Consider the following 18,346-nt stretch of genomic DNA (forward strand, 5'->3'; position numbering starts at 1 on the left):
AGGCAGGGGGAGATGCCGTAGGTAAATTGTGAGACTCTATGCCTGAGGACATAACAGGAGGACACAAGGATGGCACAGAGCAAGAGTGACTTAGCAAAGCAGCCGCTGGTCTTCATGCTCACCCGTACAAGAGAAGTCATCCACGCGGATGTATCCTGGGATGCAGTCACAGCGATACAATCCCGGCAGGTTGACACACACCGTGTTGGCATGACAGTAGTGCATCTTAGCTGCACACTCGTCAATATCTAAAAAAGAAGAAACACAGTTAGGGCGAGTGGAGCAATTAAGTCAGAGTATTATGACCCTGTAAGGAAACTGTGAAAGATGAATGCCCACTGATGTCAGCAGGAAAAGCAAGATGCAGTCAATTCAAACACTTAGGTGCAAAACCAGCTGGTGCACTGGACTCCATTCTGGGTTATAAGTGTTCTGGAAAAATGCATGGTGAGGTACCACAGCTGAGAACCCAAGAAGGGGGGGAGACAAAATCAATTGTGGAGTTCTTACCATGTAAGAAACTCTATTTAAGTGCATCAAATTAAGGAGCTCTATATCCACCAAACTGAGTCCTATTAACATGTATTAGGAATCCACAGGACATGGTGTGGCTCTCATCAGAGGGATCAAGGAATCCAGTCCCTCTCTGCTTATGTATCTTACAGAAGTCTGTTACCAAGTGATTCTGCAGGTGTTTCCTCCACACTCTACCCTAGATTGAAGACAGCAGCTGCTCTGGGATGTGAACTCAGCGTTTCCACGCTCTGACACTGGGGTTGTGCACCAGGTGGTAGGATAACGGGATGACTCAACAGAAGACCATATTGTCTTTGGGATGGAGGTCGCAGGGTCATCTGCTGTCTATCGTAGCTCCCAATGAAGATGAAAATACCTTACAACTGCACACACAGAGTACATCTTTCTAGAGGTGTTTTCAAAAATTGGTTTATGCTCATTTTGTTCGAACTATTGTTACATAATTGTTTACAGGGTTGTAAAAAGAGCACAGGAATCCAAGACAGAAAACCCGAAGTCTAGTTTGGAGTCTGATAGTTATCTAGTTTGGAGTCTGATAGTTACTAACAGAGACTTGCATTTGGCACTCTGAACCTTTATGCCCTCCTCAGCTTGCCTATGAGCAGCTCTGACCCGAATGCTTTGTTTCACCCAAGGTATTGACTAGCTTGATTCGAATGTAATTCCATGATTGAAGTATATGCATCACCTCTATCTTAAAGTCTAGAAAATGGAAGTTCAGAGAAGTTAAATTATCTGTCTGAGTCACTGCACTTAACATGCTAGACATGGGATTTGAACTCGTACGTGTCTTATTAGCTATGATGTCAGCTGAAAGGACCTTCAAGTTGAAAAAAGTCAAATTCAGTTTTTTCAATAAGATAATTATTGGCATCCTAATATCTTAATTTATAGAGAACAGAAATAAATGGCTATACTGAGTCACTAGAAAACTTATTTATCTGTTCACTTTTTAGAAAGAAAAGTAGTTTGATTTATTTCCCAATAAAACACAGTGGAATAACATTAGACTCTCTTTTCAGTCCTAAAGGGCTGTCAAGCTATAAATAAGAATTATTGTTGGGTAATTGAGGTCTTGGGAGGACAGGCACAGTTAACAAGACTCCCATAACCTTGGTAGGAGAACAAAGCACCAAAACTTAACGAAAGAGTGCAAGTAGCCAACCACTTCCTGTGTGTCTCTCTATGTCTCCAGGGATGCTCAGGGAACCTCACTTACAGCAGGAATCTTGACAGAGGAAAGGAATTGTGGCACCAGCTCCGCACCTCTTTCATGCCTGCGTGTGCAACTAGGACTCAGAGAGAGAGAGAGAGCCTGACACTGTTTTGAAGGTGGCCTAGCTTGTATCATTATTGCTGTGGTGAAACTCTATAACCAAAGCAACTTGGAGAGGGGAGAACTTATTTGGCTTACACTTCCATATTACTGTTCACCATGAAAGGAAGTTGGGACAGGAGCTCAAACAGGACAAGGACTAGAGGCAGGAGCTGATGCAGAGGTCGTGGAGGAGCGCTGCTTCCTGGCTTGCTGCTCATGGCTTTCTCAGTCTGATTTCTTACAGACTCTAGGACCACCCACAATGGGTTAGACCCTCCCCCACCAAGAAAATGTCCTAGCAGCTTTCCTATAGCCAGATCTTCTGAAGGAAGTTCCTCAGTTGAGTTTCTTTCTTTCAGATAACTATAGCTCGTGTCAAGCTGATATAAAGCCAGCAGGCACAGAAAGCAGCTTAGTTATTGTTCATGGAAAATCTTTAGTGTGACCATAGGAAGTGGTAGATAACCTGCTGGAAGCGAAAGGGCTGTAAGAGAAGCCAGGTATTAAGGAAGGTTTCGGTGCTAACATTTTTCCTGAGAGTTTTCCTATTTCAGGACACAGCAGGATCACACTTCCCCATCCTCACGTATTTAAGCATGGCTACATGACTGCAGATGAACCCTGAGGGTAAGAATATCCTTGTGGGTAGAATAGTATAGTAAGCCAGCATCTGCCTCGACATCTGTACCAGAGCCAGCATCTGCCTCCACATCTGCTTACCTTACCTCTACATGTTGCTACCTTAGAAACCATGGAAACACAGACACAGATTTTCTTTCAGCAAGGGCCCCTGAGTTACAAGCAGGTCGTCAGCAGGCATCATGAAAGCATTGCATCATGCAGAAATATGGCTTTGCTGAGATACATCCTTGAGCCTTCTCTGACTAGGACAAAGTGTTAGTTACCTCAAAGAAGGAGATTATGGAAGTGGATCTTAAAAGATGAACATGACTTTATCCGGTAAGGAACGCGGTGAGTATACAGAGGGGAAACTATAAAAGAAACCCTTTAAGTCTCTGTGGAGACAGACATGAAGAGAATCATGGAACCATGACTTCTAAGCACCGTAATCAGCCAGCTGTGCTGGTGGTGTTGGCAGTGTATGCTGAGGAGGTGAAGACAGGAGGATCATGAGTTTGAAGTCAGCCTGAGCTACATCCTTGGGGGCTGGAGATAACCTTGGTTAAGATAGCATAGCATACTTCTCTCATAGAGAACCAGAGTTTGGTGTTCAGCACACCAACGTGGTGGAGTAAAACCACTAACACCAGCTTCAACGGATCCTAAGCCCTCTTCTGACCCCTACAGGCAACTTCACTCTTATGCGCATAGGCTCCATCCCATTTTTTTAAAAAAAGGATTTAAATAGTTAAAAAGAAAACATGAATTAGTTTTTACTGAGCTCTGTGGTAGAATAATGAGAAAATTGCCACATTGGACCTCACAGCCTATAAAACCTTTAATAATTTTTGCCAAAGACATGAAACTTTCTAACAAAGCATTTTTCATAGTCTGAGAGGGTCACAGAAGGAGACTCTGTATGCAGAAAGGTCTTCTGGGGAATGCTGTTTCTTCTGACCCTCGAAGTGTAAGTGAAACAGAGAAATGATACACCACATGGCAGAGGGTGTTCGAGGAGCCGGCTCCAAGAAGCTTTGCCTATTGGAAATTAGACTTGAAAGAAAAAGCTCCGGCCAGCTCCCGCCAGACCTCTCGGCCCAGATGAAGGAGCGTGGACTTGAGTCAGGGCAGTGACACAATCCAATTTCTGTTTTTAAAACATCACTCCAGCTGTAGGAAAGAGAATTGATTGGAGTAGGCCAAGCCGAGGGCTAAATCACGTTGGTATTTTGCTCACAGCCACACTGAAGTCCATCTCACTCTGCTGGGATGCCCAACCATTCTTCAAGATGAGAAACTAGTCAGGACCTGCCTTCGAGGCGATTCAATCTTCACCCGTGGCCACAGCTGACAGCGAGGCTGCTGACTGCAGTGAGCACCAGCCCTTCAAAGGATGCCTGTCAGCTCCTTCCAAGGGAGACCCGAGCTCTTTTCCCTCAGGCCACTGTGGTAGAATATTATTTTAAATGGGCAAAGGTATGTTATATTTGTTTCTGCTGCCTTTGTTAACTATGTAAATGTGTTTCATTTGTGTTAATTAGATATAATTAATCTGGGCTCGGAGAGGCGGAGATAGTATCCGGTTGACAGGAAGTAGCAGGGAGGAGCTTAGTGGATTTTTTTTTCCTTTTCTTTTTTTTTTTTTTTTTTTAAATTGGGGCCCATGTAGAAGAGAGTGACTTCAGGGATGCCAGCAAAGAAAGTTAGTTGCTATTTTTTTTCTTTTTTTAATCTATTTTTTAAAAAAGTAAACCAGCTATTTTTTTTTTATTTTACATACTAATCCCAGTTTCTACTTCCTCCCCTACCCCCATTTCCTCCATCTACCCCTCACCTCACCCCCCATCCACTCCTCCAAAGAGGGTAAGGCACATTGCTTTAGGGAAGGTCCAAGGCCCTCCCTACTATATCTAGACTAAGCAAGCTATCCATCCAAAGAGAAGAGGTTCCCAAAAAGCCAGGACAAGCAGTACTGAAAGTCAGTTGCTTTTCTAACTCTCGGCCTTTTGAGTTTTATTAGGACCAAAAGAGATTTAGATAAAACTAGCTTTAGGGGCAGCAACAGAGTCATTGTTTGGGGGAACAGAATTTCCCCCAGGCTACAGTTTTAGCAGCCCTGCCCAGGCTGTTGGCAGTTTAAGTACAGACCCGGTGTAAGGAAGGTGCAGCAACTCGCATTCTCATCCTCGCATCCTCTGGGTCTGAAGAAGTTATTTGTCTATGGCATGCTCACTGTGATCCAAATAGACCAACCCTCTCATTCCTCACAGGCATCTAAGGCCTTGAGTAAAAGTATTTTCAAAACAACAGAGAAGGCGGTGGTTATGAAATCCTAGAGAGAAATTCTCACAAAAATTTAATCAAACCCTTGTTCTCTGGAAGTCATTCCAGATTTGTGACCTGGCTTTTCAGCTGCTCAGGGAAGTGTCTTACAGTAGACTTGGTTTTTTGCTTTTAGGTCATGCCTGTAATTTTAGTTTCTGTGTGTCTAAAACGTCCATGCTACCAGCCTAGAGAGATAGCACCAAAGGAAAGCTGCAAAAAACAGTAGAAAGTCAAACTGTGATCCATTTGTTATTGTTGTTTTTAGGAACAGGGTTCTGCTGTAGCTTTGGAACCTGTCCTGGAACTAGCTCTTGCAGACCACACTGGCCTCGAACTCACAGAGATCTGCCTGTCTCTGCCTCCCGAGTACTGGGATTAAAGGCATACAACACCACCTACAGCCTGGCAAACTGTGACAATTTCAATTTTCTTTTGTTTAGCTTTCATTGAACCACCACCTGTAGGAGGTGTAGATGGAGCAGCAGGCTGCGTTCCTGCGGCCCAGCTTCCGGCCGCCTGGCTAGCTTATGCCCTGAAATAACAACACACAAATTGTATTCTTTTAAACACTGCCTGGCCCATTAGTTCCAGCCCCTTAATGGCTAATTCTCACATCTTGATTAACCCATTCCTAATAATCTGTATAGCACCATGAGGTGGTGGCTTACCAGGAAAGATTCTAGCCTACATCCGTCTTGGGTCAGAGAATCATGGCGATTGCCTCACTTCCCTTCTTCCCAGCATTCTGTTCTGTTTACTCCGCCTACCTAATTTTCTGTCCTATCAAAGGGCCAAGGCAGTTTCTTTATTAACCAATGAAAGTAACACATAGACAGATGACCCTCCTCCATCAAGGAGGCACATGGTGAGACAGGAGAGGAAGAAAATGAAATGGGGTCACCCATCTGAGTTCCTGGAAGAGAGGGAGGAGGTAGCAGCTTCTGCAGTGTCAGGTCGGTGATGGGGGTGGAACAGTGACAGCTTTGCCAAGATAAAGGTTGCGTCGCTCCCTCCACAGGGAAAGGCAGAACAGCCTACAATTTCAATAGGACTCAAGAGTGCTTCAGAAAGAAAATCTGATTAAAAAGAGAATCAAAACAGAATTAACATCTTCAAAGAGCTGGGCTACCCAGAGAAAACAACCTCTCAAAATAGCTGAGATTTTTTACAAACTTTCTCCCCCGACAACTAAGATTTTTAAAGTGAACCTAGGATAAACACTGTGCTTTGTCATTTTGTTCACAGAGGAAAGGGCTATACAAGAGAGCAAATAATTAGAAGACGGAAGAATACCACACAAAAATAAGGTACCAGTCAAAAGAATGAGCCACTATTCAAGGAGAGAGTGCATGGACCCCAAACAGGAAACAGGAAGGATTCTTACAGGGATAGCAAATTCTGCCTGAGATTGTCAAAGCAGAAAGTGCTCTGCCTAAAAAAGAAAGTTCTTTAATAGTGGCCTCTCTCAAACTAATGCTCACTCCGGAGCCAGGAAGGAAGGAAAGGCTGAGCAGGTGGGGCCCCCCCGAATGGGTCTTGATCACATCCAAATCCAGGCTCCAGCTAAAGGAACGATTTTGTCCTGATAAGATTCTGAGTGGAACCCTAATTAACTTGCCATCTGCTGAGATTTGGAGGGAGACTGAGGTGAGCTACACATTCCCACACCTGCTGAAATGAGGGCCAGCCCCCCACAGCTGGCGAACAACAATGTCTCTTGTTTGTACACAGAAGGCGTCATACTCAGCCCCCCATGGGGAGCATCTCAGCACCCCACTCACCCACTTGACCATGCTAGCAAGTAGGTACCACATGTCATGATAAGTAAACCGTGGCTTAGAGGTTATTACAGCACTTAGCCAAAGCACAAAATCAGTGGACCTTTAAAAAACCTGGATTTGGATGCAAGTAATTCAGTTTGAAAGGGCATTTCCATTGGCGGCTCCTAACTCTTTCTTATATTTCAATGCAATGATCTTCTGCATGGCTGCTCTCCCTGTGTTGAGTACAGGGACAGACAGCTCTCCACATCTGTGTCCATGGCCCACACTGCCGTGACATCTGTTCTGGTGGCACTCTCTCCACTGAGACAGCACTGCCAACCCAGGCACCACAGTTTCCATGGCTCTTTTAAATCACATCCTAGGGTTTTCACACTCTAAGATCAGGGTCCCAAGGCTCCCAAATGGCAGGTGCGGCCTCTGCCACCTTGAACCTGTTTCTTCATATAGCTCCTTCTGCAGTTACAACTCTCAAAGCCTCCAGAGAATTAGAAATCCGCAGAATGCCCAGGTATGTATACGAAGGCTTGCTGCAGTGTATTTTGGCTCCAGAAGAATGGAGCTCGAATTGGGATTCATTCATATAAATTGCTTGTCGTCTTTGAAATATTAGAGTTCATCTTCTCGTGGTCTTTTGAGGTAATGAAAACACATGATTTATGTCCCTAGGATGGTGAAGTGGTTTGTTTTCATTTTTTTAAATGTATACTTATAGACTTCCAAATGAAACTTGATGTGACATAATGGTTCTTCACACACCACCAGCCTCCATCTACAGGGCTTCAGAGTAAACCCTGACCAGCCCAAGCTGGGATCGCTGTCATTAAGTTATAACGCAAATGAAAATTAGCTTACGGTACAGGGTCTAGGCAGCACATAGAAGTGTGTTACAATGATTCTTCTTAATAAAATATAATCCATGCAGACTCATTAGGTAAGGCTTTCCTAGGTAAGAAAAAGCAACCAAGAGAGCTAGACTCAGAGATGGGGGTGTTGGGGAGAACAAAGGAAGGAAGACCATGCCACTGGTGTTTTGAAACATGCTCTGACTTTTCTATGAGTCACCTGTCCTCTGGACAAGTCACATTCCCTGAGACAGGAGATCCTGTAAAGTGGGGGAACTGGACCCAACACCTTTGAAAGACCCACAGGCTCTACTGCTCTTGACGGTTTCAGCTGTTTCTATCCATTCATCTTATGTGCTGCTTCTGGAGCAGCCCCTGGGCCACCTTCTCCCCGTGCAAGAGGAGCAGGTGGACATCCCAAGTGTCCTTCCAAGACAGCAGTCCTGAAGGTCACTATCCAGGTGGCCAGAGCCCTCGCCGTGGCCCCATCAGCTGCACTGGGACCCTCACACATTCGCAGTCCCAGACAGGCTCTCTGTGGACTGTTAGGATAGCCTGCAGGGCAACTGTACCAGACTGACCTGGCTGTGCAGCCAGCGAGATACTCGAAACGTGGCAGGGGCGGCCAGCTGGCTGGCATTTTAGAACCAGCTATCCTTTCCTTTTCTTAATGGCCATTTTTACATTTTTTAAAAAAGTTTATGCAATCTCTAAATTGAAACTATAAACATTCCGCAGTGGGTTAGAGCACTGCAAATCCTCTGTAAGCTGCTGCGGAGTTGACGGCTGCCTGTCACTGCCATTCATCCAAATTAATAGAATTCCCAGCCAGAACGAGTCCTGATATGAACTGAGGCTTTAGATGATTATGATACATCAACAGTACGCTCAGCGACTGCCGCTAATGTACCAGCTGGTGGAGATGCTAATGTGCGTGGAGATGTGGGTGCCGTGCCAGTGCCGGCAGTTTTACTGGAGGCCTAAAACTAATTTTAAAATCATATTTTCGGCTTTAGTTTTTAAAACCTAAGGAGGAAGACAAAACGTGGACTGTTCTATGCTTTCTCATGTAAGAAATTGAACAAGGCCCTGGATTTGACCATTGGCACCATCGAGAGACGGGTCAGGGGGTGCTAAAGGGAGGGTGGGGATGGGACTCCACAGGCACAGACATAATTGCTCTCATGGGTGCTGGAAGCCAAATCAAAGGTCACAGCCTTCATATTCCAAAACTGGCACTTTATACCATGTTCCGTTTGTTTGTAGTCATGGGCGGAGCTCTAGCTGAGTTGGTAGAGTGCTTGCCTAGCATGCACAAAGCTGTGGGTTTGAGACCCAGCACTGCATACGCAGAGGCTGGTGATCACTCCTGTAATCCTAGCATCACTTTGGAGGTGGAGGAATATATATGGGACTCTGTCTCAAAGAAAAAACATTGTCTCCCATTTGTCTGTAATTACAGTTTCTTCCTAAATCAAGGGGGAAGCCATTGAATGCTTATAGAATCTAGAACAACAAACGAATGTTCACAGATACCAGGTAGAAGACTGTGTGTGTGTGTGTGTGTGTGTGTGTGTGTGTGTGTGTGTGTGTGTACAAAATGTTTCTTTTTCACAAAGAAACACCTTCTACATGATCAACAGAAATGCTGGCAAAGCTCCCCACTGACCTCCATGAGAGAGCACAGGAGGTGAGGGAGACGGGACCACCTAAGCGCAGGCGCACCTATAGAGGACTCATGTGAAGGAATTCACTCAGCACTCACAGATCTACGTGGTACAGGTAAGTGCCATCTCCAGTGATGGATTAGGGACTAAAGGCACAGCAAACTGTCAAAGGTCACGTAGGTCAGAGCACACCCGGATGTGAGGATATGGGCAGAGGCCACACAACTCTGCACTGAATGCTAGGGTCTCTCATGAAAGATGGGCCAGGGCTCTTATCTTCCTCCATGACTCAGAAGTGATGACATGTCATATCTTCAGGCACTGGTTCTGTTTCTCCTTGGGACGTTTCCAGCTGACCAAAATGTATCTGCCAATGCAACTCAACTCACAGACATCAGCCTCAAGGGGGTGGGGAGGGGCCAGGGAAGGACAGGGAGAAGAGGGTGAAAGGGGGAGAAAATGAGTAATGAAAAGATAGGAATGGGGGAGGAGAAGGAAGGAAAATGACTTTTATCCAGACCATAGCTCATTGCTGTGGAGGGATCTGTGACCCCAAATTCACATGCTCAAGTTCTAAGCCCCAGTATGATGATGTCTAGAGATTAAAGACTCCATACAAGTGAAAGAATATGGGCTTCGTCTCGTGTGCTGACCATCTTAAGGAAAGACCCTGGGGAAGTAGCTGTCGTCTTCTGTCTGAAGCTGAGCTGGTCAGCTGCCTGTAAGCCAGAAAGAGAACACTCACCAGAGTCTCCCCATGCTAGGACTCAGACTGCAAACCCCCCAAAAGCAAGAAAACATCCTGAGATTTCTAGCTCCCCCGTCCTCAGTGTTCTCTTGTGGCTGTGTAAGCTGGATCCTGCTATAACCCTTTCCATTTTTCTGCTGCCTACGGAAACGGATTTTTGCATCAAGTTCTATCGTATGTGTCAGATGAACATGTTGCCAGCTAGATCAAATATCTTCAGGTTTAAACTCCAAGGGACATTTTGGTCTTCCCATGATTGATAAAGAAATCTTCTTAGTCCATAGCATTTAAATTGTTTGTTTTTCATTCTGCTGGGCTCAATTTCAGAATCGAACGCTGTCATAAAATCCCATTTTCGCTTTAGATGTTGGGAATGCCAGCACACCAAATACCACCCAAATCTGGACAATCACACTCCATGACATTCTGCCCACCCTGGCACTTCTGATCTTCAAGGATGCCCATAAACTGACGTTAGCTGTCGGGTGAGAAGAGAGACACCTGGGGTAAAGGCTGACTAATCCAGTCTCTGTCTTAGGCTGGACCACAGCCTCTCTGAACCCATTGGTGGCAAAGGTCCACTTCAAATGATGATAACAATCAACAAGACCAAGCTTTCCCCAAAAAGAGGCCAGTGAGATGTAGTTAGACTACCCTGGACATACAAAACTAAGAGCAATCTTTTTGTCTTTGATACAGCTGGGAAAGGAAATTCAAGAGCTCTTGGGAGAGGGCTCAATTCCACATGCAGTGAAGTTTTGGCATGTCGGTGTGACACGTGGGTCTTCAGAAGTTACACTCACCCAGGAGGGACGTAGCGACGTGATGATGGGTTGGGAGCATGCCCCTCAAGGCCTCCAGGTAAAAGGGTAGGCTCAACGCAGAGAAGGGGCTGCTATCTTTGATGATGCCTCGTGCCAAGCAGAGGCACAGCACTCTCATACACTGATTCATTTCGGGTTCATTGCAGCACAGAAATACTATGAGCATCTTTTAGTAAACCAGATGGATGGTAACAATGGAGAATTTGAACCTATAGCACCTACCATTCCCTAACCCTCTGAGAACTACCTTGGTTTCTCTGCTCACCTGCTGTGGTTTCAGTAAACAGCATTTTCCTGTAGCTGTGTAACCACATTATTTATTTACCATTTTCATTATGCAACCAAAATAAAGTGCCCGACTTTAGCCTTTTAGAGATAAATAATCCAGGGCTGGAGAAATGTGCCTGGTTATTAGAAGCACAAGTAGCTCTTGCAGAAGACACAGGTTTTGTCCCCAGCACCCATACTGGGCTTAAACTGTCTTTCACTTGAGCTCTGCAGACCTGCTGCCCCTCTTCTGCCTCCTCTCATTCTATATGCATATGGTGTAAATACAGACGAGGATACACCACACCGAAACAAAGATAAATGAAGAAAAACTAAAGGTAAACAAAGGATTTGGTGACGGGGGTTTAACTCTGACTCACAGTGGCATCATATTAGTAAGTGACCAAATACCTGGTTCCAAATTCCATTTCTGTGGACTGAAGGTGACAGACACAACTCAGGCAAAAAAGCGACACCCCTTTCCCACCCCTGTGTGATGGAAGACCATCAGCACAATCAAGATATAGGCGATTTCCTCCTTGCTTTCTCATGTTGGGGGGGGGGGGGAGTGGACCTTACATAAAACAAGTATCCTAAAATGAAGTCAACATCACTCCTAATTCCAAATTCTTATACATCTAACTGAAATGGGAAAACGGAAGTGTTCAAGCTGATCTGCAAACACCATTAGGTCCAGATCCCCATTTATTGCTAAGCAAATGCAAACATAAATAGAGTAGAGAAGAAAGAGAAGGCACTGGAACATAAGCAAATTTCTTCGGAAAATACAATCCGAAGGTATGATAGACTACTTTATCCAAAAACCGGGAAATGGGAGAAAAATCTCATGCCTCTACTTGAACTGCATTCAATGGAAGAACTCTAAAATAACAATGGCCAACATTCACACAGCATTTTATCATTAGGGTGGTCCTGTGTAATAATTACTGCTCTCGTCATAATAACCCAGAGGGAGATTCCCTTTAACACCTCAAGTCTACTAAGGAAGAGCGAGAGTAGAAGAAAGAATGAGCAGCCTGGCTAAGGTTACACAGCAGGAAAGGAGGGAGGAAGGACAGCCGTGCTCTGACCCTCAAACACCCTGGCCTGTGGCCCTGCTCCAACCCTCAAACACCCTGGCCTGTGGCCCTGCTCCCACCCTTGCTACTCCAGTAGGCACATTCTGGCCCTACTTACTCTGTTTCCCGTAGTCGTTTCTTGTTTCATCCCCCAAGGGACTGCAGAATTCTAGGAGAAGAGAGGTCCCATAGATGGGGAGCTACTAGGAGACAGGGAATACCAGGTGCTCAGTGACACCAAAGCCTTAGTCGTCCCAATGCTAGAGGATTCCTGGTACTGGGAGGTTCCAGGAAATGGAGGACTCCTGGGGCTGGGGAAACTGCAGAGGATGAAGGGCTTAGGGGGACCTTCGGGACCAGAAGTGAGATCCTGGGGCTGGGGAAACTGCAGAGGATGAAGGGCTTAGGGGGACCTTCGGGACCGGAAGTGAGATCCTGGGGCTGGGGAAACTGCAGAGGATGAAGGGCTTAGGGGGACCTTCGGGACCGGAAGTGAGATCCTGGGGCTGGGGAAACTGCAGAGGATGAAGGGCTTAGGGGGACCTTCGGGACCGGAAGTGAGATCCTGGGGCTGGGGAAACTGCAGAGGATGAAGGGCTTAGGGGGAACCTTCGGGACCGGAAGTGAGATCCTGGGGCTGGGGAAACTGCAGAGGATGAAGGGCTTAGGGGGACCTTCGGGACCGGAAGTGAGAAGACCAAGAAGCCACGGCTTATCTGTTCAGAGTTTCTGTTTAGATTACTGGAAAGGGTTTGAACCAGAGAGTGGTGATGGTTGCTACAGTTGGAGCTTCTGAACTGTACACTTAAGATGTCCAAATTGAGCCACGTATAGGGATGCATGCTTGTTACTCTAGAACTCAGGAGACCAAGGAAGGAGGACTCTCATGACCCTCAAGATGATCTGGCTCATACAGTCAGTATCAGGCCAGCTAGGGATCCATAATAAAACCCTGTCTCATAAATAGGCAAAAGTGGTTCATTTCATCAATTTATCCTCTTTAAATAGGTAATTGAAACGCATATGAATTGTATATGACTACAGCTGTTTGAATATGAAGACGCAGCGGTCTCAGCCGTACTTCACAGAAGAAGAAGCTACAGTGGATCTCGGCCCACATCCCTGCCAAGCCGTCCATCAGTGTCTCCTTGAGAACACCACTTAGTGCTTCTGAACCTGGACTTGCCCTTCTGAGGGATTCGTCACTACGCAGGTTCTGTGAGCTAGTCTTGGACACCAACAAGAATCCGTAAGTGTCTTGAAGCTTCTAGCATCTTTGATTCAGGGGCCATTCTGGACAGACTGTCAGGTTTCTCCTATTAGTCAGCTTTGGGGACCTAAACAGAAGCCAATGTCCACTCACGGGTGGTCATTCATTCCACAGTGCCACCTTCACTCTGCCATGGAGCTGCACAAGATTCTTTTGCCCCATCTCTGCTGCTCCCATCAGTAACAGCAGGGCTACTGCCTCCAGCTCAGAAAATGGCTTTGCTCTCCTTGCTTGGGCTGTCATTGCTGAGGTGACATGCTAGTATGTACTTGTATGTGTGCATTTGTGTGTGTGCCTATGACTGTGTGTGTGCATGTGTTTATGAGAGAGAGAGAGAGAGAGAGAGAGAGAGAGGTGTCTTTTAATGTCTTTTCCCTAAATTTTATTTAAAAATTAAAGCTCTGAAGTTAAAAAAAACAATAACTTCAGAATTTAAGTCTTTTGAACCTTATGCAAGAATATAGAAATAAGAAAAGAGCCTTGAATAAATAAAAGTCTGATAATAAAAATGGATTGTTCTTCTACCATAGGTAAATGACACAATTTAGGCAAAAAATAAATCTAAGATGCCACAATGCCATTTAAGAGCATTTTCTGGGGCCTGAAATGATCCTGGGTTCTCTCATTTAGATGTGCGTTGTAATTGAGTGCAGAGATCTGAGAGTGACTAGTGGATGTTACAAGATAACTAACTGCTACACAGGATGGGGGGATGGGAGGAGGGGTGGTAAAAAAAAAGCAGAGAGAATTGAGAGACTGTGTATTTTCAAATGCTATTCTCTGATGTTCATTGGGAAAAGGCTAGAGGTAGAAAATGCTGCAGGGGTCCAGGAGTTCCCTGTCCTCCTCACAGGCTCGTGGCCGACGAAGCCTGCTTTAGTGTAGACTGTTTCAGGCAAAGCGAACAGGCCCTTCTGAGAAGCCCCATTAAAATTCCCAATGGTCTTTCCAAGCCTTGTCCTACGTTAGTGGCACAGGCTAGGCTCGCCTGGGGGTTTTCACCATGGGCTCACCTTGCTCTCGGGAGTTCAGCTGGTCAAGAAGGAAGCCAGCTAGGAGGAGTGGAGAAGTGGGAGGAGCAGAGAAGTGGGAGGAGCGGGGAAGTGGGAGGAGCAGAGAAGTGGGAGGAGCGGAGACGTGGGAGGAGCGGGGAAGTGGGAGGAGCAGAGAAGTGGGAGGAGCAGAGAAGTGGGAGGAGCAGAGAAGCGGCAGGAATGGCAATGTAGGCAAGAGAAATGTAGACAGAGGACACTGGCAGCCTGTAGGCACTCTGAAGGAAATATGCCAAGAAAAACTGGAAGGTGACGATGCGCACCGGCGACAGGGCATGCTTCCTGAAAGCTGGCACGAAGGTTGGGCAGATGAAGGAGAGGGTAAAACATAAGAAGGGGAACCCACTGGAGAAAGAATTTCTATGTCAGAGCTACCAGCATCAGCTCCATTTGGAAGTGAGGCTTCGTTGGCTGCAAGGGGGAACATCAGGAACATGAGCAGTCAGACCATGGACGCCATGCAAGGACCTGGCTAGGACAGCAACATGCATTTGACATGAAGATGGGCCCATTTCTCCCTGCAGCTTTTATTCTTAGTAAATATGTTAGCATAACATTCAACCGTAAATAACTCTTAAGTCTTTCTCTATCTCCCTCTTTCTGCCTGTCTCTCGTTTAAATTTATTTTTCCTCAAATTTCAAATCTACATAAGGTATTTGAGGGCATCTATTAATTTAGGGAAGAAGTTGATAAATTATTTGAATTAATAACTAAGAACGAGATTGTACATTTGCTGAGGGGAACAATTTATGACCTCTTCATTCTTGGATATCTGTGACAGAAAGCATGGACTAACCCAGAATTGTTAAAATGTGGTAGCTTGGGGATCACTGATGATTCTGAAATCACCCCCTGGATGCCGAGCTGAGTCTGACTCTCAGGAGGGCACCAGGGACCTGAAATCATCCACTGGGCACAGGGTTGAGTCTGACTCTCAGGAGGGCACCAGGGACCACAAGCGGAGAGCACACAGATGCAGGAAGACATCACCCACAGTGATGTGCACAGAAGGAACATGAGTAAGAGTCTGGAGCTGGAAGATTCTGTCTGGAGATCGGCCTGCTGGAGGCTGTGATTGTAAGGATCACAGTCAAGGGAAGGAAGGTCAAGAGCACAGGAAGTGAACTGGCACGAAGATGACGTTAGGCCAAGGGGGAAAGATCTTGCGGCTGAACTCTTGCTCACAATAATAGCACAGATTTTTGTGAAGATGAAGCCCAAGCCATGGGGGTACCAAAGGCCTCAGTGAATGAGGGAGAGGGCCAAGAGATCTGTCACTGGGGACAACTAGCTGGGATGGCAGGTGCTGTCAGCGGATGGCTGAGACTTCTGAGGGGACAGGGTGATCCACGAGGAGAGAATTACTTGACATAGAGCAAAGCTGACGTTTAAGAAGCTGAGCTGCCTCTGGGTTCCGGAGGGCATCAAGTGTTGAAGGCAAAGCCGTCCCTGCTAACAGCTGTGTCCACAAAGGCCTTCAAGAGATGGGGCATTCTCTGGCGTGTTTGATTGGCGATGGGGGGGGGGGGTCTTTTAGTAAACAATGCAATAGGGGCTAAGGAGATGGCTCACTGATAATGCACTTACTATGAAAGTACAAGGATCTGAGTTCAGATCCCTCTACACACATCAAAGCCAAGCAGAGTGGTTGGTGCACATCTCTAAAGTCAAGTACCAGGGTCAGGAAGGGACGAGCGGGCCTTTGTATCTTGTTGGCCAGACAGCATACCTATAATAGCAAGAGCTCCAAGCTCAGGGAAGAGACCTTGTCTCAGAAAGTCATGTGGAGTAATAGAGGCCAACATCCAACACTGAACTCCAGCTTCTGCGTTTTTAGATGCACAGACAAGCATGCCTGTGCACACATGCATACACATACGTGCACAAAACAGAGAGCGGCAGCCATGTCATTCCTGGAAGGCAGCATTCCCTAACGCATCATCCTTCTCGCCAGCTAGTCTCTTCCGTCTGGCCCTTCTACCATTGGTGCTTCCTGGGGCTGGGAGGAGGCTGATATGGACGCCCCATTTATGCCTAAGCATCCAACAGTCCCTCATTATCAGAACTCCCGCCAGTTAGGAGTCAGTTTTAGACCCGGCACCGCAGAAGACATCCCTGACGTGGGCTGAGAGGCAATGATGCATCCTCCTTTCCTCCCTCTCTCCCACTCTCCTTCTCCCATCTCCTACACACACGCAGACAAAATCTTACTTTGCAAAAATACTCTCACTGAGTGCTTTTGGGAATCAGTTTCCCCAAACGTGTTCAACGCCCACAGAGTCTTTAACTTGCCCTTCTTCCTAGGAGGCGATACCACTGAGAAAGCGGAAAATCAGGGTATGTTTCCGACACTCTTCCAGGCGTATAGTGGACATCAGTCTTTCACAGTTCCCATGCTACTCCTGTTACCAGCCTATTTCACAGAAGGAGAAAACAACGAGACACTGTGCAGGAACGTACCAAGGAGAATCCACCAACACAAGCCAAGTGCAAAGCCTGTGGTGAGCACTAGAAGCTCACGCTTATGCACTGAGCCATATTCCCAGGCGTCCCTAATCTCCACTTTTCGCTCCTGTTCCTATACCATCCCTAACCCACCTAACTTCCCAACCTAGTCCACATTGGTTATTTTTTTGCTCTTATTTTGTTTTTATTAGATTATTGTTGTGTGTTCATTTTCCAGGAAGACTATGTGATTTTTTTCTTTATTTTATGTACCAACCAGTTTCCTCTCCCTCTTCTCCTCCTGTTCCTTTCCCCCACCTCCATTCTACCCGACACCCCATCCACTCCTCCTCCATCTCCATTCAGATGGAGTAAGGTCTCTCTAGGGAATCAACAAAGCATGGCTTATCAAGTTGAGGCAGGACCAGGCTCTCATTATTACTAACTGCTTGACTATAGAATCTTAATATCAGACCTAACTAAAAGCAATCAGAAAGATAATCGGTATACATGTGCAAATAAAAAAATAATCAAAGCAAGTCATGTAACCTTGGAACATTCTAGAGCACTCGGTGTCATTTCTCATGGCATTTTTTCAACCTGGAATGCCCCTTTATTTGTCTTTCATCTTTCCGTCCTGTAGACCCCACCTTAAGTGACACTCCTGTGCCCATCCCTCAGCCATACATACATACCCCTACCTAGGTCCAATCTGATAGGAGCAATGCCATAACTCCTCAAGTTTTATGAAGTTAATATCTGGAAAGTTGTAAGTCACATTGTCACCTCTATGCATAGATGTGCTGCCTCACTGACCATCTTGGTTGATAATATCAGCACGTGTATAGTACCTAATATCAAATAGGTGCTAAATTATACTACTCAAAAAAGAGTGAGTTTGATAGTTAGATGCATAGATAATAAACATAGTATTGCATGAAACCTGTGATCAATAGTGTATCTAGTAAATATCACAACTGGAAGTTCAATCAAGAATGGGCCCTAGTAGGACCACTCTACAGGTTGGTCCCTTAGTGGGAATCTCACTTTAAAAAATTGCAATTTTTTTTCTGGCTAAAATTGAAAACCACCCTGTAGAATACCACTCATCCCTCTCTACACACCAGTGCATGGCATCTTAGCACTAGAATCGTATTTATCCACTGAGCTCCTTTCCCACAGCTGAGTTCTATAGGCTCAGGTCGTATCAAACTCAACTAGCTGAAAATTCCTCTAGGTGTACTTCATAATGCTAAGAAAACAGTCTGCAGTCTTCACACGGGCTGTTCAAATCACAAGGGAAGGTCCAGCAAGACGGCTGAGCATGTGCCAGCATTTGCGCCTAAGCCACACCCTGAATTCAATCCCTGGGACTCAGGTGGTGGAAAGGACGAACCCAAAAAACCAACTACTCCAAGTTCTCCTCTTACCTACGCAAACACACACATGCACACACATTGGAATGTGCCTACACATACACACACACACACACACACACACACACACACACCTTGGAATGTGCCTACACATGCACACACACACACACACATACACACCTTGGAATGT

The 18,346-nt window shown here is 45.9% G+C and overlaps 1 protein-coding gene across 1 annotated transcript in view; it reads right to left on the reverse strand.

The window, feature by feature from the left end:
* The window catches only part of LOC102002634 (protein kinase C-binding protein NELL1), a gene marked incomplete at its 3' end in the record, with an annotated part of 791,170 nt that overhangs the window by 353,747 nt on the left and 419,077 nt on the right, over positions 1-18,346 (reverse strand). Inside the window, exon 13 of the mRNA XM_013354877.2 lies at positions 123-248. Within this exon, the coding sequence (XP_013210331.2) occupies positions 123-248 (126 nt within the window). The remainder of the gene's footprint in view (positions 1-122; positions 249-18,346) is intronic.

This window comes from Microtus ochrogaster, unplaced genomic scaffold, assembly GCF_000317375.1.
Source record: "Microtus ochrogaster isolate Prairie Vole_2 unplaced genomic scaffold, MicOch1.0 UNK76, whole genome shotgun sequence".
NCBI classification, from domain to species: Eukaryota; Metazoa; Chordata; class Mammalia; order Rodentia; family Cricetidae; genus Microtus; species Microtus ochrogaster.